Source organism: Vanacampus margaritifer, chromosome 6, assembly GCF_051991255.1.
Source record: "Vanacampus margaritifer isolate UIUO_Vmar chromosome 6, RoL_Vmar_1.0, whole genome shotgun sequence".
Classification (NCBI taxonomy): Eukaryota; Metazoa; Chordata; class Actinopteri; order Syngnathiformes; family Syngnathidae; genus Vanacampus; species Vanacampus margaritifer.
The window spans coordinates 10465449-10490529 of record NC_135437.1 but is presented as its reverse complement, the minus strand read 5'-3'; the positions used below and the strand labels follow the sequence as shown (position 1 = coordinate 10490529).

General features: G+C 39.5%; 1 protein-coding gene across 1 annotated transcript; it reads left to right on the top strand.

Moving 5' to 3' along the window:
• Positions 1–474: 474 nt before the first annotated feature.
• LOC144054141 (LHFPL tetraspan subfamily member 3 protein-like) lies at positions 475–24968 on the top strand. Its single transcript, XM_077569273.1, has 4 exons — positions 475–1429; positions 22004–22240; positions 22514–22544; positions 23863–24968. Exons 1-3 carry the CDS (start codon positions 1003–1005, stop codon positions 22528–22530), a joined length of 681 nt encoding a protein of 226 aa, XP_077425399.1. The 5' UTR covers positions 475–1002; the 3' UTR covers positions 22531–22544; positions 23863–24968.
• Positions 24969–25081: the final 113 nt, after the last annotated feature.

Here is a 25081-nt window from a genome sequence, read left to right as displayed (position 1 = left end):
AAAGTAAATGCAAATGTCTTCCTTAAAGTTAAATACAACTAAACTGGATGCAAAATAAATAAATAAATACATAAATAAATAAATAGTCACACTCAAATACCACCAATGTCTGGATGGACAGACTTGTTTTCGTCTTTCTGTTGAACTCCGATTTAAAATGGTTAATTTTGCCCACTGTAGCCTATTTGTGTTGCCCCATTATGCCTCATTATTAATGTTACCTGGTCTAATCTAATCTGTATGCCCCACCCCTCCCAGTGTCAGCCAATCAGTACCTTCCTTGACCTTGCCCCGCCAGCTGTAGCTCGTCTCACGTGTGATATAGTCTGAATGAATTTAGCTCCTCAATTTAAATTCCTGAGTCACAGCTGCGTCTGTTCTGATTTGCACCTATTCTTTTGTTATTTATTCATGTCATAAACGCCCATGAACTGACATTGCAGGGGGGGAAAAAACACACAAGTTAGTCTGCATGTGAAACGTGTGTGTCATCAGCCTACACTGCACAAACGCACACCGCCCATGCCCCTCCCTCTCCGGCTGCCAGCATCACTACTGACCGGCGGCGATGCTGTCATCAAACGGGAAAATAAAATCCGGTTGAAGCACGCGTGCAGGCCTGGATGTCATTCAAATTTGGATTTGTAAGTACGCGTGAGTGCATACCAACGTTCGGTTGTTGACCGTGTGCGGCACGTCAGCGCGTATAGGACGTCGCTCGGCTTCCAAGGACATTGGCGGTGTGCACGTCTGACGACGACTGCTCGGTGCAAGAGGGAGCGAGCGTGCACACCCCGCTCGTGTGATCGCGGCTTCATCGACTTTCATTGACGGTTACCAGCGCCCGTTTCGACGATGCCACGTCACGAGATGATCGCGCCAGGCAGATGCTGCTGCTGTGCTGCACTAGCACGGCCATAGATCGGGCTCACTTGCTCCCCTCTCTCGCTTCATGATAAAACAGCTTTAGCGCCTCTTCCATTTTTTTATGGTGTGCATACAATGATACCTGCCAGCGCCGCATCAATGTTACCGTCTGCAGAAGCTGCCAAACTGTACCAGACCAATTATGTCCGAAACTCCCGCGTCATCGGACTCCTGTGGGCCATATTCACCATCCTGTTCGGCATCGTGAATGTGACCATCTTCTCGCAGCCCTACTGGATCGGCGATGGCGTGGACACGCCGCAGGCCGGCTACTTCGGCCTCTTCCACTACTGCATCGGGGACGGGATCGCCAGAGAGCTGACCTGCCAGGGCAGCTTCACCGAGTTCTCCGCCATCCCGTCCAGAGCCTTCAAGGCCGCCTCCTTCTTCATTGGGATGTCCATGATGCTGGTGGTCACCTGCATCGGATGCTTCTCGCTCTTCTTCCTCCTCAGCACCTCCACCGTGTACAAGATCTGTGGTTGGATGCAGGCTGCTTCAGGTAAGCCGCAAAAAGAACAGTGAGCACGGTCCATATGACACACATGTTGCCCCATCGCTATTATAGACAATACGTACAGGTACTGTAATTATTGGTGCCAAGGTTACACTTCCATGTCAAACACTATAGGATACAATACATATTTGGTGAATATATGTCATTCATTTGTTAATTGTAGTATTCTACTCCACACTCTGCAGTAAGTAGCATAATTAGACTATTCATTATTTACTTACCATGTACTGATACACATCATTTCCTGTTTTACCCTTGTTTGGATTAGCTTTAAATGTATTTTAATCCCTACTCAATGCTACTCTTTAATGTTTTTATTTTTTGTTGGCTGTACAATAAAAATCTATCCATCTATCTATCAACTGCTCCAACCACTGAATTAACCATTATATTTAGATTTATTTATTTTAGATATATTTATTTAAAAAACTAAATTGGCAGCAACATGGGTTTACTGTGTGCGCTCTAGGTTCCTCACACATAATCCATAAACACGCACATTAGGTTAAGTAAAGGCTCTAAATTGAATTGTGAAGGTGAGTCTGAAGGTCTGTTTGTGCTCAGTGATTGGTCGGAGACCAGTCCAGGGTTTACGCTGCCTTTTGCTCAAAGTCAGATGGCTCCAGTTTACCAGTAACCCTGGATGGATAGAAGTAAAGAAAACTGAAATGTGTTCTAGGGTTAACCTGATGCTATCAGAAAACCTTGGTTAATTGTAATATTTTGGTCACATCATAACAATCTTATAAACAAAACTTTTGATCATTATCATTTTATTGTAATTTTTAATATCACTCTTTGTCACACAAGCGTTTAAAAAAGTTAGCTTTTGCCCTACGCAATAGTAAAAGTGGAAAACCGCATAAATAGAAAAAGACAACACATATCGTCACAAAAAAATGGCCTTTTCTTAAGTTTAAATTTTTTGACCTGTCTTGCTTTCTTCTCTTAATGCTCGTTGATGAGGCTGCTTCTTCACAGGACAAAGAAAGATGACTTTCCTGGTGTGTAGTGACAAAGTGTCCAAGTAATAAAACATTGTACCGATAAAGATGCAATAATAGCCAAATAATACAAATCGTACAATTTTGTCTGCCTCACAATCATTGTCATAACTTTGTTAACATGAGCACTTGGATTCCTTTCCATGTGACTGGTGCACTGATTAGATAAATTAATTGTCAGTGTGAGCTGCCAAGACTGACAAACGCTGTCCAGAGTGTCTCTTCGAGCTGCTCTTGCAATGACACGCTGTCTGGAGGCGTTTTAGTACCTTCATACCTCGTATAGCAGCTGCAGTGACATATAGATGCCAGCTCATAACGTTTGTTTCCCCAAGTACTGCCGATATACTGTCGTTTCTCAAACATTACTTACGATAAAAGACATGATCATCAGTAAATAGCTTCTACTTATAATTATGTAATTGTATAAAGCCAATATCTATTCTTGGAGTCATTTCTAGATGCTTTCCAAATGACAGATGGTGAAGTCATGTTTTAGTTTTTTCGGGGGCTTTCTCCCATTCCAAAAATCAGTTAAGATGTAAAAAGAAAAGAAAGAAAAACAAATCTACCCTGTTTTAGGCATTTACAGAGTGCAGCTGGTAACAGTCAGATTCCAATGCTCTCACTTTGCTGTAGATGTGAGTGTCCATGTGTTGATATTGCCATTGTCACCGTATAATGCCGTCCATGCCGTTTGAGTGTTGTCTGAGGTATTGAGGTTGTCATCATGAGGTCGTAATATGTGGAACGGGTCCAGCTTTGTGTGGCGTGATGGGCTGAATTAATGCATTAAGGCCGTTTTAATGAGCAGGCTACTGCTGCAGTGAAGAGATGAAAGAGAAAGCAGAGAGGAGAGAGTCTGACCATGACAAGCTGCTGATGTCTAATGAGCGAGCCTGACTGCTTAGCACTGTCGAGCGGCACTGCTCTTCGATGAAGCTTAAACTTCCACTGCCTTCACTTAGCTGCTATGTGGAAGATTGGGGCGCAATCTACCACTATATCGGAGGCTTTGATAAAACATACAATTTAAATTGAAGGTCATGCATTATAGTGGCCGAGTTATGGAGGGGCAACTCCTGAAACTGCCTTTTAGAAAACCAAACTCAAATATTCCTATTAGTTATGCTCAGGTAAAAATGTTTAATGTTTCATGTGAACGCAGACCACCAAGAAACACCTGAGCTTTCTGTGTGTGTGTGTCTAAAAGAAAACGAGAGGGGGGGAAAACAGTTGAGTGCTCCTGTGTCCATTTGATGAACTGCGGTCTTTGCCTGTGTGCAGTTATTTCTGTCCATGCATCAAAGCCCTCTTACCTTATCCCCTCTTGTTACTTTCACATAATTTCACCCATCCGTGCATCCCTCCCACTCATTCTGACCTTGTAGAACATCTTTCAGGTGACTCCTTGTTCCTCGTTAAAAAAAAAAAGTAAAAAAAAAAAAGTGTCTTCCTTGCTTTGAAGAGAACAAAATGTGTTTTCCATTCTTTCTTTTTTTGCAAGCTCAGTGAGATACTGAATTGAATTAATTCATTGTTCATTTGCCTTTATTTTAACATGAATCTAACTTTTAAGACCAAAACATTTATGCATAATACATTTGATATTGTTTATTGTTTTGTTTTTTTATTTATTTTTTTATTTTTATTTTATTTTTTATTTTTTTTGCACCCTCTGGTAACCATATCAATATTTTCCTTTCCCACAGATGAGTCATACCTGCAAGAAAGCAGAACATGCTGTATGTTTCATAACATCAGCAGAACCCTTATGCACATTTACCTCCATTTATCATTTTGGTTCGAGTGCTCCAACTCCAAATGCAATACCTAGATATGGAAGTGGTGTAATCATGTTCTGTACTGCTTATATGCAAGGTCAGCACTGTGTGGTTGTCTGGTTGTCACAAGCTGACACAAATCTTTCACACACTTGCACACCTACAGGCCATTCATGTGATGTGTGTGTGTGTGTGTGTGGGGGGGGGGGGGGTGTTAGGGGGCTCACTGGTATAGTGGTTGTTTACTAACCCAGAGGTTGTGGATCCCTGGCCCTTATGACCATGTTGAAGTGTCCTTGAGCAGGATATTGAACCCCCGGTTATCAGTAAGTAGTGTGAAGCATTTTGAGTACCTTTTACCGTGTGTTTTACACTATCCAGTAGGACACAGTTTTAAATAGAAATTCTTTTCTTTTTTTTTTGAATGGACAGATACAAAGAAACTGAGGCACAAGCTACTCTAAATAAAATTACATTTTAAAGTGAGAATAGATGTAAGGCACACATTTTATATGCAAGTTAACTGTTTGCAGTGCAAATGGCAGTCCAAGGCACTCAAGGTACAACAGTGAGGTAGGCCTATACTTATATATTTGATGGGTACTAAAATACTTTTTTTTTTTTTTTCCTGAAGCTTTCTGAAAATTGTATTGGCAGGCTGTCAAGTCGTGTTTAACCAGTCGGAAGCATGAAAGCTGCATGGGTCATACTATGGTTTCTTTAATGTAGCAACACATTCGCTGCCTTTATACGTTATAAATATCCTCACATAGTAAGTAGGTTTAAAATCAGTCGATCTCATACTGTACTGTAAACCTATGTCGGTTTTTGCATAAATTAATGGACAAGCTTAAACAAAAAAGCCTTGTTCGGCAACTGTCCTTAATAGTGAATTTTATCACGCTCGTTTGTAATGTATGTTTTCTTAAGAACGTTCCACAAAATATAATCACGACACAATCACGCATATTTAGTTATGTGCGTCATGATTTTTCGGCAAGTCTGCAGTTGTATGATACTATGGTGTTGTATGATACTATGGTATTGAAAATACTGTTATGCCTTTATGATTATAACACTGTAAGTTTAAGCTCACTTAGCTTTTTCCCTTTGTTTCCCCGATCGCCACACAAACACTGAAAAGGACAATTTTGAAGATATTCACCTGAGTTGCACTTTTCCAAAAGCTTGGTACTCTGCTAATGCAGGAGTGGTTAAAATTACTGTAAGTATTTGTATGTATTTGTAGGCCATAAATATAATAGAAACGTAGACTTACTCCAATTTGTTTCATTGAGCACTGTTTGTAATCTTGAAATCTCATGTCAAAACAGTGATAAGCTGAGGCCACCCTGTAGTCCAAAACGGCCACAACGAAAATACCCCCAAATTTATATGGACATGTTCTCAGTTGCCAGCTGAAGTGTATTCAAATGAATTAAGTAATGACAGAAAAAACACTTATCTGACTTTAAAAAGGAAGTGGCACGGATAATAACTGCTGTCTTGGCCCTCATCCACTCTTCTTTCACTCTCCAGACTTAATGCTGCAAATGAATACTTTCGTTCCCAATCAGGCCTGTGAAAGCATTTGTAGTGCTTCATTGGAGAAACGTCTGATTGCGTTGTGTACGTTTCTCATAATGCTGCATTCAGCCCATTCGGAAGACAGACGGGGAGACCTGCTGTTGCATCCTAATTGGACCAAAGATCGTTACAGGAACGATTAGTATATTGATCCAATGTGTGTCTATCAAAATGCATGAGTGGACCTACGCTGGCTTTTGTCTACAATTGCATTGACTCTAATGCTGTTCAAGTAGGACACTTCATTAGGTACATCCACACCTTCACAGGTGAATGCGATCAAATAGCTGGTATTGACACCGTCAGAGAGGTCTTTATTCATTTTGGGTAGAACAACCTGGGTCAGTGCTTTATGAATCCTCAGCAACATGTTGACCTATAGTTACCTTGTTCCAGTATGATGCGGTGCAGTTCTACATCAATTTGAAGTACTCAGTTGGGTGCGATTCCAGGATCGGGGTTTAGGGCTGCCTAGCTCTCAGGAAAGATAGATTTGACTGTTTTGTACATTTTAACACAATTTCATTCCCATATGAGGCAACCTGCTTACGTCCATACTGCTGGCCGATGACAGAAACTCAATGTCACCTTGGGAGCTTCTTTGATTTACAATATTTGGAAAACATTGTGTGGCGGTGCATTGTCGCGTTAGAAACAACACAAGCAGTCAATTGTGATGGCTGCTGCAGTTTCACACTAGAGAAGATGGTGTTGTTTTTCATACAGCGCATCAAGTCAGATACCCACTGGGGCAGATTTATGTAATGCACAAACTGTCTGTTACCATTACACTGTGATGCATTGGGGGGGTTTTCATTCTTCACAAGCACTCAGTGTTCTTTGCCATAGGGAAATGAGAGAATGAACTCTTAAACCCTCAGAGGTAAACAAACCACCACTGAGTTCGATATTTTTGCATATTCAGGCCTTTTACTTTTAGTCCGTATAGCGTTACACGATAATGTGGTTTAGAGGGGAATTCTGCTGCAGTGCAAGTCATCAGCTTGTAGAAGATGTGCGTGCGGCGCGTATATGCTTCGTCCGGTTCAGCAGGATTAAGTATGAAAACAAGTATAAGGGAGAATTTTGAAATGAGAGGAAAATGAATCCGCTGCAGAGTCACTCACTCACCCTAAATAGTCTCTCTTAACAAAAACATTCTTTGAGTGAGAGGCAATTTCTGGCTGTCACTTGCCATGGCAGGGATCGTGTGTGAATGTATGCACTTATAAAGCCATATAGGCTAACATTACTACCGTTTACTTTTCAGATTCAAACCAATGTCATTAGATTTGAAAGCTTATTTCATTAACATTAATTCCTATTCCCCTTTAAGTGATTCATTGTTTCATTATTTCTTATGATACCGTTGGCAAAAATCTGCACACTGCCCCAAAAATAAAGTGGAAGTTACAGCTTGCACTCACAGCAGTGAACTCAGAGTGACCCAGCAATATGCTGTCTGTGTGTTGTCAGCGCGGAGACACAAATCCAGGTAAACACGTACTGACTCAACCAAAACACATGCTACACACGGTTTTCTCTGCACCTGCGTCATAGCAGCACATAAACAATAAAAGGGTTAATCAATGGCGCACTGTGCTGCACTAAGTGCAGTGTGAAAACACGGCAAAAAAGGCGGCCAGCCAATTGGTTGCGACCCGGAATCTTCGAATCGTCAAATTCTGCATTGTGTTTGATTTAAGAGCTTTCTTTGTTTTACTTGTTTCTCCTTTCATTTAAAGGGACGACGGTTAATCAACAATTAATCCATTATCCAATTAATCAATAATTACTTTGATTGTCGATTAATTGTTTTGCAACCTTGTTTAATTTAAAATTGTTCAAATGTTTGGAATTTCAGTGTCTCAGCAGTAAATATTCTCAGATTATTTTAGTCTGAGTAGTGAAAGAAGACCAATTATTTTGGTGTGGGTGTTTGTTTGTTTTTCTGAAATAAGACATTTGAAAAGAATGATCATTTTGCCAATTTTCTGACACATTACAGACCAAAGCAGTAATTGAATCATAATAAATTTGCATTTGTGGATTTTATGCCCTGTAAATGTGAAATAATCTCCTGTTTTTCAATGAAGGGATTTAAATTAAAACACTAATCAGCAGAAACAAACAATCGTCGGTAGTGGCAGCCCTGCTATCATAAATGTTCAAGTCGCATTCTATTTAAACACATATTCAAAATTGCCTTGTGGCAGACTACTGACCACTATTTTCTGGCATGTATAGGCACATATAACACATAATTGATATAGGTCACTGATTGTGTTACGGTTCATTTGCCTGACAGCATGGTTCACTACCTACTTAATGATGGTGTGAATATTAGTGTTAATGGCTGTCTATGTGCCAGATGACTGACCGCTACAGCGCCACTCCAGACTTGGCATATACATTACAGCCATTAAACGTCCTCAGTGTCTTCTTTTGGACACACGCATGTCTTGTGTACGAGTGTGTGTACGAGATTTGTTTGAGGAATGAAGCCGGCTTTGCTTCCATCTGGACGGGGCCTTTGTCTGCGTCTCCCTTGTCATGTGCCGATGTGTTACCCTCGTGTTCACTGAAGCGTTTTTCACAGCCTTGTTCTCATGATCCTTTTGTCTTGTCACGTGAGTGTTTTTTGATTCCCATTTTTACCTCCCTTATTGGAGCGCCTTTTGTTTTGTTTCTCTGCCAGTGCCTTGTTTTTTCCCTCGTTTTTCAGAAGTGATTTTTTGTTGAGCATAAAACTCTAGCCATTGATTGGCTTTTTTCCTATTCTGCATCTGAGTCCTTCTTCCTCGGCCTTGTGTCATTGTGGCTCTAAAATTAGTAGAATGCTACTACCATCTCTTGTACTAACACATTATGAGAGGTGTCTAGTAGAGATAGGTTGGTATGTTTTTTCGTGGTTGATACCAATACCGATTATCAAGAAGGCCGGTAACTGACATTTGGAGCCGATATTCATTTTCCCTAAGGAGGAAAATATTGGCATATTAAAAAAAATTACACACTCCAACTCTTTACTTTGTTGAAATGTCTATAAGCGTATGTTTATTGAATTAATTTTAAGATTTTCAAAATGATTACGTTTATTTTCATTTTTATTGTTTTTATATTTAATGTTAGAATAAATGTACATAAGTTATCCCATATTTACTTTTTTAGTAATTGCAAATCATTTATTCAACAGTGTGACCTGTGTTTGAACTATGTGGGTTGGAGTCATCTGGAGAGAAGAAGCTGACAAGATAACGGCTGGAACATTTTGCGGTTGAACTGTGAACTTGAAGAAAAACATTTGCATTATTGTCTGTGCAACGAGTTATATCTGGGATGATTGTCACGTTGCTGGTATACGTACCTCCCCTAACCCTAAGAGCGGCTATAGGCTATGTAACTAGGGCCTAGCCAATAAGAGGAGATTCAGCGGATTCAGGAGATTTCATTCTCCTCGCGAGCAAAAATAATCAAAATCTGTTTTCTTCCTTCCTGGTCTGTTGTTTATTAAATGTTCTAGGTTAACTAAACCTGACATTTAAAATCTTAGACGACAGACGTCTTTGTTTTACAATTTGGTTCAGATTTGATTTGTATGCCATTGATTGTAGAGGGAAAGGCAGAATTGTTTTAGCTCTTGACAAGGTCAGCGATTCTCTACTTCAATGTTGTGCCATGCGAAATCAAGTATTCTGATTATTGATGATTTGCAAAAATAATATATAATATCTTTATTGGTCTATAGCTATATGCCAGTGATGTATAGTGTTCGGCAAAATAACAAAATTGTCTTCCACTCAATGGCAGAAGGTGCACTTAACGGTATATTCATGAGTTGCCATTTATACAACAGAATAATAGGCTTGTCTTTAACGAAACATCCAGATTTCACAAAAAGTAAGACCATTCATCTTTTCTCAGTATTTTTTTCATTTATTTTTTACATTTTGTTTTGGTGTGCAGTGAGATTTTGTTAATGTAATGTAAAGTATGTGCCTTTGCTCTACAGTACAAAGAATTGGACAAACAGTTGAAGGTGATCTGAGGTCATCATTCTACAAGTGATACATATTGTTGCTGTAAATCATACTTATTAATGGAGTAATTCAAATTTCTGTGGCTCTTTTGCATCTGTTGAAGCCTAACTGCTGGACCTGTCAGTATTGACACAAAATTTAAAAGATGCTTTTGATCCCCATTGCCCGTGCCTGTGTTTATCCTCAGTGGAGGTCTGCAACCTCTTTTTGGACGTGTTACGTAAGCTTTGGCTCTCTCCTTCTCTGAGCTGGATGTGCTTGCCCCCCCCCCCCCCCACCACCACCACCCTCCCCACACGTCCCCCCACCACCGTCACCTCTGCAACCGCGCTTTGTGCCAATGTGCAATCATTTCTTGTTAATAGACAGATTAGGTAAGGTTGTTTGGATACAATTCTGTAATAATGGATTCACTAATTGACAGATGCATTGTGGTTTGTTCGGTTTACACAAGGAAGGTTGCTGAGGGACACTCCATGACTTATTCATTGATTAAATAACTGTCTTATTTAACAATTACATCTGTCTATGTGTAGGTGGCAAGATGACATTACTCAATCATTGACTCTATGCACTCCTGTTAGATGCTTTTTTTTTGTCACCTGATGAGTCACTCAAGAAATATAATCACAACATTTCGAGCCTGCGCCATCATTGCAGCCCTTGATTTAAACAACTTGTTCCTTTAGTAAGTCCTCAACAATCACAACTACTACTACTGTAACAATGCTATGTAGATCATATTACATAAAAACAGGTGACAGAGATCTTCAATTGGTTTGACAAAAATGTCTCTGTAAATCCGGTTAAAGATCATGTTCTTTGCCCATGCAATCAATGTAAAAATACTAGTGTTAACACACTTGATGTCTTGCTGTGTACATGATCTCAACCCCTTTTTTATGAATGCAATTCAAGCATATCATGGTGCCACACCATCTATTTGGCTCTTGGCGCGTTCTTCCTTGGAGCCAGATAAGAGTCTTAACTGTCCAGTGTGAAGAGCAGCCCACACTTCATTAGTGCTTGGGCCGGCCATGGGAAAGATTGGATTCATCTGTCTTGTTCTATGCACTCATTATTTCAACACACACTTCTGGCTGGAATGACTCCATTGTACTTTTAAAGGGTAACTTAATACTAAATCAACCTTTTTTTTCTTTTTTCTTTTTTGCTGATAATTTGTATAAACTGGTGTCTACAAATGCTATCTACATGTCCTGGTCATTATTTTAACATTTTAGTGCATGTTTGGTGCCATCTTAAAGGTGCATTGTGCCGTTAAAAAAGGTAATATTAAAGCTTTTTCTACATGATGCATTCTCCATCAATGCCCAGATGAGTACGAAGAGCCTTGACTGTTTTACTTTGACTGCACCTATCAGCTTTTATCTTCCCTTTATAGTAGAGTGTTCGGACCTTCACACTCCACAGTTTCTTTGGGGAGGGGAGGGGCGGAATTTTTCTTACCTCATTTGAAGTCATGTCTTCGTTTGTCAACTGTGGCTGTCGCTTTAAGATGGTGCACGTACTCGCATGCGCACCATGAATGAGCCTGTGAGCTTGTGGTCTATCGGGTGCAGATTTCCTGACACAAGACAACTCGCGTAACGCACGCGGTGTGAATTGCAGTCCGTGCAAATGCCGTATGGAAAACGCACCGCGTCGGTCCCGTAGTCAGTGTGAATTGGGCGTTAGTGAGTTGCTGCTGTCAATCACAGCCAGACCACGCCCAACCCTCTTCCCATTCGCAACCCAACACACCTCCAGGTAACACACCCTTTGAGCGCCGATTTCAAATCTTAGTGAGGGGTGGAGCAAGAGTCTGACTTCCTGTTGCGTTACTATTTAATCATTTTCGGACACATACCAGTACTGTGTATGAGTACAGATTCATCTCACTTGTGTACATAGTATAAAAATGTAATCTGAAGAAGAAGTTGTATTTATTTGAATCATTCTGCTACTTAATAGCTGCCCATGCTGCTGAATTAAAGTAGTGGTGTCCAAACTATGGCCGGCGGGCCATTCGCGGCCCACCGGTGTGTGAGTTGAAAAGATGGGTTCAACGCACCTTATAACGACTATGACCTCTACTACGACTAAATTCATTAGACCTTTTCTAGATATGCAAAAATATATTTTGTAAATGGTACTTAATTTTTATAGCGCTTTTCCACCTTAATATATGTAAAAGTCAAATACTGTAGTAACATTTCTCTTTATAATGCCTTATGAAGAAAGGTAATTCCGTTTCAGAATCAAAACTGTTTTTGTCAACTTTCTACTGTGTGCTGAGGTCTGATTTGTGAACATATCACATTAGAGGGACAGTGTATAGGATTTAAAGCCAATTAGTGGTAAACTAATAATTAATTCATTATAAAAACCCACTATTAATTTCAATAATATTCAAAAAGAATATGCTCTATCATATCAACATATTTTTTTTAATATAATTGTAGGTCTAGTGATTGCTAATTGTATTACACAGGTTGTGCCGCACCTTATAGGAGGCGGGTGTTGTTTCGCCGCAATTTTCCTGCTGCGGATACCCAAAGGAGAAGAAATTCACAAACGTAGTAATTAGTGGTAGGCTGGCGATGTGTGATCTCTATGAGGCACCGTAGTGCCCGTGCTTCAAAATCGTTGCATTCTATTAGTTCACCACTAGATGACACTAAATCCTACACACTGTCACTTTATTTCTCAGGGCAGGGGTGAATCCATACTACCTAATAAGATACACTCTAACAACGTGAAAAATCGAAAATAATTTTCCTTTACACCTTTAGGAAGAAGAAGATGATGAAGAAGAAGAAGCTAAAATAACTATAATACATAATTGCTTGATGGATTAGGTTTAGCATTTTCAAAAAGGTCGCAGAATGTCAAAAAAAAAAAAAAAGTCCCAAATCAGCGGTGTTATCCGCCGAGCCATCCTGCAGCTGATGTTTTTTAAGATTTGACTTCAGCACACACACACACACACACAAAAATGGTGACCAGCATCAGCTCTTCCGAGCTCACTTAAACCAATCAAAAAGGGCTCAAAAAGTTGGAAAACGCGTGTATGAGCAATCTGCAAAGTGCTGCTGCGATCACGGACACATTTTTGTCACGTGTTTGTGTTTGTGCATGTATGCACAAAAAAACTAGATATTTTCTTTCCTTAGTCAATAAAGCAGATGGACTGAGTCTGGCCAAATCCCATCCTGAAACCGCAGCACAATGCTAACAAATGATGCTCAGAGTTCACAAGTCAATGGGATTTTTCTTGCACTATCGATGGGATTTGCTATTCCCTTTGTGCAAATGAGCCAATGTGCTGCTGTCAAATCTGCAGTACCATCTGCCGGTCTGCTGTCAGTCTCTCGTGCTGCGCAGTTTGAGCGTCATCTGTCCTACCTACATACAGCCCATTACATAAGCTGCTGCTAGCTTTTCTAGAATTTCTCAACCCCGTTTTCCACTCGCATGATCTCAGTGTTTGCGGGATGGCAGCAAGTCAGGGGAGGTGTGTGTGCTGGCGACAGACGTGAAGAAAAGCTTTAAATAGCTGTGCCAAAGGCGGATCCGGCATATGGTGGCCAGTGCTCTTGATGTTTGCGTGGTGCTCGCCAGCGGCTGCATGCAGACAGACAGATAGTCGGACAGGGCTGGAGCATGTCACCCCCGCATGCGTGAGCTCAGTCCTACACCACCTAGCCCACCTCCCTCCTTCGCTCGCTAATCTGTCTCTCCTCTCTGTCCCTGTCCTCAAGATGAAAGACGTGCGAAGGGTAGCATGAGGCCGTCAGTTCCCCTCTGCTATGACTGATTATGCTCTTTATTCCGTCAGCTGTAAGGCTACTGCTGCTGCTGAGGACGAGGAGCATTTGATAGGCACAATGGGAGATTCTAGATATGGAAAATAACACTATAGTGTGTTATAATCAGGCAGCATTGTGTACATAGTATAAAAATGTAATCTGAAGAAGAAGCCTACGGGTTAGTACGTATGCCTCAACTTAAGTTTGGGGTTGTGGCCTTCCAGTGTGGAGTTGGCATGTTCTCCATGAGCTTGCGTGTGTTTTTGTGCTCAAGGTTTCCTCCATATTCCAAAAACATGCAAATTAGATTATGTAATTCAAAACATGAAATTGTTTATATGTGCTTGCCCAAAGTCAGCTGGGATAGGCTCTTTTTTCAAACACACACACATATATATATATATATATATATATATATAAATTGTTTTTTTAAATTATTATTATTATTTTTATTTTTTTTTAAACAAGAAGAAAATCTACTCAAAGATATTACAAATCATATAAAACAAAAAAACATAACCTATGCACATGTTCGGGGGAAAAAAGGAGTTAAAAAGTGTTTAACTCATACCCCTATATAACTTAATGAAACATTCTCAAACAATAAGACTCAAACATAATTCAAAACACAGTCATGTACATTCACCTGTACATTTATATGCACAATGAACTTGAGTCTTGTGTGACCAAAACACCTCTTTAAACTCTGCCATGCCTTGATGGGTATCACATCACGCGACCAACTATGACTGACGGGACAGTGGCTTCTTCTTTTGAAAAAAATGATGGTTATAAATTGAGTAATTTTTAACCACAGTTAAATTGATAACTTAGTAACCCATTTTTAGGACGTTTTAACTCATCAAATACTCTAAAAACAGTTGGGTCAAAAGTAACCCAATTATGGAACACAAATAGACACTAGTCAATTTGACCCATCGTTCTGGGTTGTTTTATACAAAATGACCCAATTTTTTGGCCCAAGTAAATTATCTGACCAATATTTGTTAACTAAAAGACCCATTTCTTGACTCAAAGTTGGGTCAAATTGACCCAAGTAGATGATCGGTCCATTGTTGACCCAAAATTGGGTCATTTTTTACCCAACAGTTTTTAGAGTGCAATGTGTAGGTATTAACCCCTGTTGGATCAAAATCTCGACCCAACATGCTAGGTCAAAACCTAACATTGGCTCTGCCGCTTTTAAACCCAATGCTGGCTTAGGGAAGTCAACCCAAAAATGTCATTCACAAGAATATGCTCTATGCAGCCACACTACTCTAAACCCGGCATTCTGATTAGTGGCTCATTTCTAGAATATGATTTAAGTAGCAAAATCCACCTGTTCAATCCATCACAGGGGGCGGCCATTTTGCCACTTGTTGTTGATGGAAAATGGCATCAATGACCAATCACAGCTCACCTGTTTTCCTAGGTTTGGTCATGTGACGTTCACAAGCTGAGCCATGATTGGTTGTTACCCGATCAACAGTGATGTCATTTTCAGTCAACAGGCGACAAAATAGCCGCCCACTTGAGATAGCTAAAAACGGGTGGATTTTGCTGTATAAAGTGTATCAAGCCATTCGTTGCATTTAAGCGCTGTGAATTTAGACTTTGTTATGTAAGAGGATTCTACACTTCTGGAATGAGCGAGCTGCTGTGTTTGTGGATGAGTCGACTCCGGGCTTAACATTTTATTTTAAAAAGTGTTTGACTGCATGAAGGGCGCTTGTGCTTCTGCTTGAGCACAGTATGTAGAGCACATTCTATGATTCGCCATGATATTTCACTGCTCGCTTTCCCACTTTGTCCCCCGATGCTATCACTGCATGACAGGCTACTATTATTCTTCCTCTGCCTCTGCTCGATCCTTTTGGGTCATGTAAAATTCATGATGGCACTGAAGGCATGCAGCAGACACACGGATGGATCTGCTCCAGCTCGTTATACTCTAGTAAAAAAAAAAATAACACGAGGCTGAAAGAAATATAGGATTGACTCACTTCTTTTGTTGGTGTGAATACATACGTATATCCTACACGCACCAGTCACATTATGTCCTCGTGTGCAAACTAATGAGATACTGTATACACACGCACACACAGGTTTGTTTTACTATCTTTGTGGGGCCATCTCATTGACATAATGCATTTCCTAGCCCCTTCCCCTAACCCAGAGGTGGGCAATCTCGGTCCTCGAGGGCCGGAGTCCTGCAGGTTTTGGAGGTTTCTCACTTTCAACACAAGCTGATTCCAATCAACAGTATCGTTATCAGGCTTATGCAGAGCTTGCTGATGAGCTGATCATATATCAGCTGTGTTGGAGAAGGGCAACATGCAAAACCTGCAGGACTCCGGCCCTCGATGCCCACCTCTGCCCTAACCCCAACCATCGAAAACGATTGCCTACCCCAGGGGTGGCCAAGTTCGGTCCTCGAGAGCCACTATCCAGCCTGTTTTCCATGTCTCCCTCCTTCAGCGCAGCTGAATCTAATGATCAGCTCATCAGCAAGCTTTGCAGAAGCCTGATAACGATCCTGATCATGAATCAGGTGTGTTAGTGGGGAGAAACATAGAAAACAGACTGGATAGTGGCTCTCGAGGACCGAACTTGGCCACCCTTGGCCTACCCCTATTCCTTACCCTAACCTCAACCATAACGCAATTCAAACCTAAACTCTAAAACCAAGTCTTGACCCTCAACAAGAGGTCTAAACTTGTGGGGCCCAGCAAAATGGCCCCACATGCACGGGTGTGAAATCCCGAACTGTTGGCCCCACTATGTAACAAAAACAAGACCACACACACACAAAACTACCTAGTATGAGGATAACATTGCTGATTGATACTGCCATTTGAGTACATTGATAATGAGGAGTAAATTGACTTTTTAACCACTTGTGTAAAAAAAAAAAGAAGTTGGGTCTCTCTAGTGCCTGCCCACCCAACAAACGTGAAATTAACCAAGTAAATATTTTGAAATTTCTGAAAGTGTTCGCTGTTGGGTAGGGCTGAGCGATTCTCAAACAATCTGATTTCGGTGTCGTCAAAGCTGCATTCTTTTAAAGCACTCTTATCCCCCAAAGCTCACCAATATACCAGTATAATCAAGAGTTCGAATTTTTTTTTATAGAGATGGTCAATCTGAATATATGGAGTGGTGGCACTTAGACTTGGTCTTTGGTTTCTAAAGATAGTGACTCCTTTTTTCTTTATTGCAGAAAACAATTATCTCTCTGTTTTGTTTTGGTTTAGCGGAAGGAAATTTTGGCACATCCATTCGTTTAATGGATACTTAACACATTAGGCCATTTTCAGCATTAAAAAGTTTCTATTTTGTCCAGAATTTACTTGATAACTTTATTATTTTTCATGTATCATTAATACCTTTCAAAAGACATTTTGCCACTTGCTGTCGACTGAAGATGACATCACCTGTGCTGAGGAAATAGGTAACAACCAATCACAGCTCATGTATTTTCTGTGTTTGGTCAGCAAACTGAGCCATGATTGGTCATTTACCTGTCGCCTCACCACAGGTGATGTCATCTTCAGTTGACAGCAAGTGTAAAAAAAAAAACGTTTTTAAAGGTATTAATTTTTCATGAAAAGAATTATGAAGTTTTCACATTAATTATGGACTAAATATTATCTTCTTACTGTTGAAAATGGCTCAATGAGTCAAGTATCACTTTAATTTGTTCTATACAGTTACACAACATGTTGACTGAACTGTTGTAAATTAGGGACATTGATATACGGTATAGCTGTGTGTCATCTGCATAGCCATGATTACCAACATTGGCGCTCTGAAGCATTTGACCCAAAGGTATCATATCCATACTGAACAAAAGGGGTCCAAGGACTGAGCCTTGAGGGACCCCACATGTCATGGCCATTCGCTCAGATTCCAAACTTCCAATGGTCACAAAATAACTCAAAAGGCAATTTGAGTTCAAGAATGTGCCGAGTTGATTAAAGGTCACCTTCTTGGGGTGGGGGGGGGGGGTCTGTATCACTGTGTTTGTGACAGGAACATACATACAGGTAAAATTATGCTTTTGCACCGGAGATAACCCGCCGTGGGCTCCACTTCTGTATAAAACGACAACATCTCTGCAGTCACAACCTGTGTCTGTCAAGGATTGAGCCAGGGGCGGAATCATGCACAGGATTCTAGAGGACGTCTGGCAGGCAGTGATACAGTAAAGTGAGTGACACGGGGCCAAGTACACAGCCCGTCAGCTCCGACTTCCATCTTGCCTGGATGAAAAGGTCTTGTTGTCTGGTACCACCTGGAGGCATTCACTTGTTCATTCACTAAACATAGTTCCAGCCAAAGGTTCCACTCGACTTGCTCATTCTGGTTGTTTAATCACCAAAGTTATCTCTCTCCCTAACCCTCCCTCCGTCCTCATTTTAAGGATTCAAATGGAGTGAAATGGCGTGTTCATGCCTCTTGGTGAGCTTGCAGGGTGCTCGCTGTCCACCTGAATCAGAGAGAGTGTCTAACTCTTTGCTCTGGGAACTAGCGGGCCCACATGAATTGCTTATGACAGTTAGAGCCATGGGGGAGCGAGAGGAGGATGCTCTGCTCTTTTAAATTTGTCTCCTGCATGCATTGCTGTGTCATTCCCTTTGTACTCACTGAAGCATCTTGAAATGTCCCCTGTTGTCAGGATTCAGGATAGTTGTAAGAACGTTTTTTACTGAATACAACATGGAAATGTCCAAATAAATGCAGGTGGAAAGATTTTGGGGACCTTTGGATTTATTATTATTATTATTATTAGTGCTTTGAGACCTCTTTGGCAGCAGCAGGGTGTGCCAAAAAATCGATTCTCATTTAGTACGATTCAGAATCGATTTTAAATGTCCCAAAATTGATTTTATTTAAATTATTTTATACTGTCTTGCCTTTGTGTGTGCCTTTATTTGGAGCGCTGTTCATGTTGTACCCGATTTGGCCACTTAGGGGCAGTGTGGTTCCACGCTGTCTAATACACTGTTAAGTTGTAGCCACATTAGAGAGTAGAAGGAAAAAGTCACAATCAAGTTATTCCAATAAAAGTAGTTTTTTTTTGCAGTGTGGAGCCGTTCTTTTGAGTGGTAAAAGTGCAGAGAGTAGCGCGCTAATTAGCATTAGCGAGTCAGACTGGAGTAGATCATTACAATTACTTGCACACCTATAGATTGAAGCAAAAATAATTGTCAATCAAATCATTTTGAATCAAAAATCGTTCTTAATCGAAAATTGATTCTGAATCGAATCGCAGACCCCAAAATTGGAATCGAATCGTGAGACATTCAAAGATTCCCACCCCTAGTAGCTACACCAAATATTTCCTGAAGTTACAGATCAGAATGGCACAATGGTCAGGAGGAATTTTAGACTATTCCTCTCTCTCTCTCTCTCTCTCTCTCTCTCTCTTTCTCTCTCTCTCTCTCTCTCTCTCTCTGCAAAAAAATTCAGTTTGGTTATATTACTGAATGTCCAGTGAGACATTTTTTATTCGTACCACAGAATCTTGAAAGTGGCATTTTCTTGGGAACTTGGAAATAGATTTTTCCATTGGTGATTGTAATGAGTCCAAGCCCTGAGTTAGCAAAGCAGTGCCAAACTGTGATACATCCGCCAGCATACTTTACAATTGGGATGTTTTGATAGTGGTGGGCTGAGCTTGCTTTTTCTCCACTCCTAGTATTGAGTGTTCCTTTCAAACAACTCAACTTTGGTCTCATCTAGTGCGACATAGCTCAGGTTCTAACCCGAACCCAGCTTTCGTATCAGGTTAAGCAGACAGTGCCTATTATTGTGACGATCAGATCACATGTGACCAGTTTATGCAGAAATCCAGGTTGTAAGGTCATAGGGTCCATCTAAGTTTGTATTTTAAACTTTAAATTTCTTTTGAGTAGTTTACTGACTTGACCTTCTAAAAACAGTCCGCTGTATGAATCTGTGGATAACAATGTTTAGTTTCATCAATGAACTACAATATTAGTGTGTGTGCGCATGTTTGTGTATGTGTGTGCTTTAATGCAAATGTTTGAGCAGCAATGTGAAGAGCAATTTATTTCAAATGGGCAAGGGCCAGCCAGAGAGGAGCCACAGTGATGAAAATGGATGGAATACAATTATAGACTGAATTTACATTTAAAAGGCCAGTCCATAAAAGAAGGTAAACGAGCACTAAAGATGCAATTTCTATGTAACAATCAATGATAATGTTGAAAAGCAGGAGCATTCATCCCTCACACCCAAACACTCAGCAAAGTTAGAGCGGGAGCATGTGGATTTTTTTGGGGTGTTATTATTAATGTGCAAATGTGGTGCAGTCAGCTTCTTCAGATGTTTTTTTGCAAAGCGGGCAATTTGAATCCTAAGGCCCTATATTTCTTTTTTTTTTTAAAGAAGTGTAATAAAAAAAATTTAAAAAATTAAAGGGCCTCTGATCTTATTGTGCTGCTGCTCTGCTTCAAGATTCACTTTTACATTACACCGGCCAGTAGACAAATTGAAGATCAGAGTGATTTGATCTTCTGACTGTGAAAATCTGCAATTTCAAATCTTTTAACACTTGAAAGGCAAGTCAAAGGATGAAGTTGTGTGACTAAATAAAAAAAACAGTAAATGTAAAGCACCACTAGTGGTTGTGAGTGATCGAACCCGTGAGCCATCATTTTGTCTATTTATATATTTACATGTGAGCGCAAACTTTAGATAGGAGTACTGTATAGTAGCAGTGAACTTAACTCATCAAAACAGTAAGAAGCAGTTTGGCAGATAGAGGACAATTCTTAAAAAAAAAGGTATTGAACTATTTAATACCACTCCCAGTTGAGAATTACACGTACACAACCAAATAACTTTGTCTTAACTCATTCACTGCCACTGACGGCTATAGACGTCAAAAATTCATTTTAATTATTTTTATTAGTTTAACATTTTTCCCACGTTTGCTAACAAGAGTATGAAAACCTAGAATTTTTTAATTGTAAATTTAGAACAGATATAGAATTTGTGATTCATCGTGAGTTAACTAGTGAAGTCATGTGATTAATTACAATTTAAAAAAAATCAAACACCTGACGCCCCTAATTAAAAAAAATATATTAAAAATGAAGCGCGTCAGACGATTACAATTTTTAATCGTAATTAATCGCATGACTTTAATACTCATGATTAATCACAAATTGTATATCTGTTATAAATGTACAATAACAAATTCTAGGGTTTCATAAAAAAATTAATGAAATGAAAAAAATGTTGATCTAACAGAAATAGTTCACATGAATTTTTTCATCTATAGTCGTCAATGGCAGTGAATAAGTTAAGAATGTCCCAACTATCCTAATGCTAACGCATAGTAGGGCCCATGCAAGGCGCGTCATTAATGACGTCATCGTTGACGTATTTGTCATTTTGGATGCAAAATGTATTGTTAACGTGGCAAAACGTACTCTGTCGTGGTGCCGCCGATTTATTGTAATACCTTGCAGTAGCCTACAAGGAAGAAACAAGAAGGTTTTTTTTGTCTATTGCTCTTAGCACTCTGTAGTCACTCTGCCAGCACCTCTCCAAAAGGATGCGACTTCTGATGTCACCGCAACGCCACTTTCAAAGATGAACGTTTTCATTTCATTCTCGTACTGGACAGGAATAAGGCAGATTTACGACTTGACGAATTGTGCAACTTTACTGCCTTTTGAGTCCGCTGTACACATGAAAAAGTAATTGAAGTGGCCTCTTTTTTTTTGCGTCATTCATTATGACATAAAGTGTTCTTCACATCCCTCCCTCCTTAACTCATTCACTGCCATTGACGGCTTTTGACAAAAATTCATTCGAACTATTTCTATTAGTTTAAACAATTCTCCACTTTTGTTAACAAAAGTATGAAAACCTAGAATTTTGTTATTGTACATTTAGAACAGATATAAAATTTATGATTAATCGTGAGTTAACTATTGAAGTCATGTGATTAATTACAATAAAAAATTGTAATCGCCTGATGTGATTAAAGAAAAGATTATTAAAAAATTAGGAGTGTCAGGGGATTAAAAATTTTAATCGGAATTAATTGCATGACTTCACGAGTTAACTCACGATTAATCACAAATTCGATATCTGTTCTAAATGTACAATGAAAAAAATCTAGATTTTCATACTCTTGTTAACAAAAATGGAAATAAAAAATTTAACTAATAGAAATAGTTCAAATGAATATTTGACGTCTATCACCGTCAATGGCAGTGAACGAGTTAATGATATCCTCATATGATGACCTCTATTCACACACATTGCCGTTTATGTGCCTTCCCTGCAGGTGTGAGTCTGGTACTGGGCTGTATGATCTACCCCGATGGCTGGGACAGCGACGAAGTGCGGCGAATGTGCGGGGAGCAGACGGACAAATACAGCCTCGGGGCCTGCTCCATGCGCTGGGCTTACATCCTCGCCATCATGGGCATCCTGGACGCGCTCATTCTCTCCTTCCTGGCTTTTGTTCTCGGGAATCGACAGGACGGCCTCATGACGGAGGAGCTGCTGGCTGAGAGCAAGGGTGAAAGTGACATCATAAGCTAATGATGATGTCATGTTTGATCATTTCTGTCTTTTAAAACCCAGCAGACAGCACAAATAGGTTGATGAGTTGTTGTTTAGGACACCATGCATCCTTGGTGCCCTCTGCTGGTGTATGTGAGAAATACAAGCAGTCAACGTGAAGGATGCTTTGGCAAAGTGTGTGTTCGTGGGAGTCTATTTATAGCATGACCTTGAGAGCGTGCAGATGCAGTTTAATTAATATTGTCTCCCTGTTTCTGTTATTTTTCAGAGGGAGGAAATGCTTAGCATTACGCATTTTGGTGAGTAACACAACATTTTACGTGCATCCACGTATTACCACCACATTATGTAATCAAACGCAAAATAAGGGACTAGTGTTTTGGTAGCCATGTGTTAGTGATATTAACATTTTTAATGCAAATTTAAGAATACAAACAATTTGCCCTGAAATTTGAGCCCTTCATACATCTTGCTCTAAAAAAATAATAATTTGACATTAACTCATTCACTGCCATTTTTAAAAAAAAAAATCATTTTAACTATTACTATTAGTTTAACATTTTTTCCACTTCTGTTAACAAGAATATGAAAACCTAGAAAAAATAAATATTGTACATTTAGAACAGATATAAAATTTGTGATTGTGAATTAACTAATATAGTCATGCGATTAATTACGATTTAAACAATTAAATCGTTTGACGCTCCTAATTTTTAATAATCTTGTATTTATTCATTTATTTTTAAAAGAAAAGATTATTAAAAATTAGGGGCATCGGGCGATTACATTTTTTTTATCGTAATTAATCACATGACTTCACTAGTTGAAATAAATGAAAATTACTCATTCACTGCCATAAATTCATAAAAATAAAAAAAGATTATTAAAAACTACGGGCAAGAAGCAATTAAAAGTTTTTTTTTGTAATTAATCGCATGACTTCACTATTAACTCACGATTAATCTTATATCTGTTCTAAATGTACAGTAAAAAAAAATCTAGGTTTTTATACTCTTGTTAACAAAAGTGGAAAAAAATGTTCAACTAATAAAAATAGTTCAAATGAATTTTTGACATCTGTAGCAGTCACTAATAAGTTAATAAAGCTTTTTCATGTAAACCACTTTAATGCTGTTGCATATTCTTAAATAAAGATGACAATAATACAACATGCATAAACACAAAATAAAAATGTAATTGTAGACAAGTTTAAAAAAAAAAAGTACTCATAGCTACAAGAATGGACAGGTGCAAGCATCGTGCTAATGTATTTGATTGGATTTCATGTGTTAAGTTGCAAACTTTCATTTGATTCAGTGATTTTTTTTTTCCTCCATGTGCCTCACAGCTGGGGTCACCAACTCCGGTCCACAAAAGTCTCTATACTGCATGTTTGAGATGTTTTCCTACTCCCACACAAGTCCGTGTAGCACATTTTGAAAATAGTCTTTCATTGTTAGCAAGAAACAAACAAACAAAAAAGTCTAACATTAAATATCTAGTGTGTTTTTACACATCTTGTTAAAGGTTGAGATCATTTGAGTATTACCACACTACCAAATGTCACTTTTTGGGGAGACATCCTGAATCATTAGTTCTGATTTGTCATACTTCCAGGCTCCTGCGGCCCACAGAGTGCCATCCCTTCAACATCACACGACAGGAACGAGGAGGAGAGAAAAACATCCTCTTTCCATCCACTTTTCAAAACCCCTCAGCCATTGACCTCTCTTGTTTGCTTGCAGCCCCTTACGTCATCCTCCAGCACTTAGTCCGAACCCGTGTAATGCGGTGAGTCTGCAGAACAAACCCCCTTTGCATAGACTGACCATGGTGGGGGCGGAGACTGTTACTAAATGACAGGTGTGGACTCAGCACTACCTGCAATGACATCATTATCCAATACACACATGCTTACTGTACTACTGTACAACCCATTTACTATAATCTATGTTAACAAATACATATCTGTTAATATAAATATAAGAAATAAATGAATATAAATACATGATCTGTACGTTCCTCTGTCAACATCTGTGTCACAATTTATCCAAACGAGCAGAATCCATGTACAGTCAATCTGTTGTGTTTCATCATTTTGTAAAGGCTTGACAATGACACGAAAAAAAAAAAAAAAGATTTGGACCATTTGTTTGTCTTTCTCTGTTCACATTTAACAAATATTCTATGTACAGTAGATTAAAGTATGTACAGAAAATGCATTAAGAATAAGATGCTATAGGACTCGATCCCTTCTATGCCCGTCTAGCTAACTTTGCACAGTGCTTCAGTTCTGTTGTTTTTAGTATTTAACTGTAGTATCGACACTAGGATGGGGCTGTTCGAGGATCGCCTGTCGCAGGACGCGTAGCCGCTGCGTGAACGTATGACTGAATGAAATGAACACACTTGTGCACGCTCGTGTGAATGTGTCACAGTCTGCGGGTGTCGTACTCACACACGTGCACACAAGTTTTCCTGTTGTATATCTATTTTAATGTGTCTTTATCTGTTTGTGTTAACTAGTAAGTGCAAACAGGGTAACAGGATGCAGTGTCATCTAATGGTAAGGCTTATGCGTAAAGTCGAGATGAAATGGATTTAGCTTCACCTGTCTTGTGTAAATAGATATAGATAAAAGCCCATTGGGGTTATCTCACAGCAATTTAAGAGATTCCTTGAAGAAGACCGTATATTGAGACGTAATAAAGATTTTCACTCTATCACTCTTGTCCTTTTATTTTGCCCTGAGAATGTGGTTGTGGTGTAAATCAATCGCTGAATAACACTTTTGTCTGACAGCTGTTTTTAAACCATTGTTGGCATGTTGGCTAAT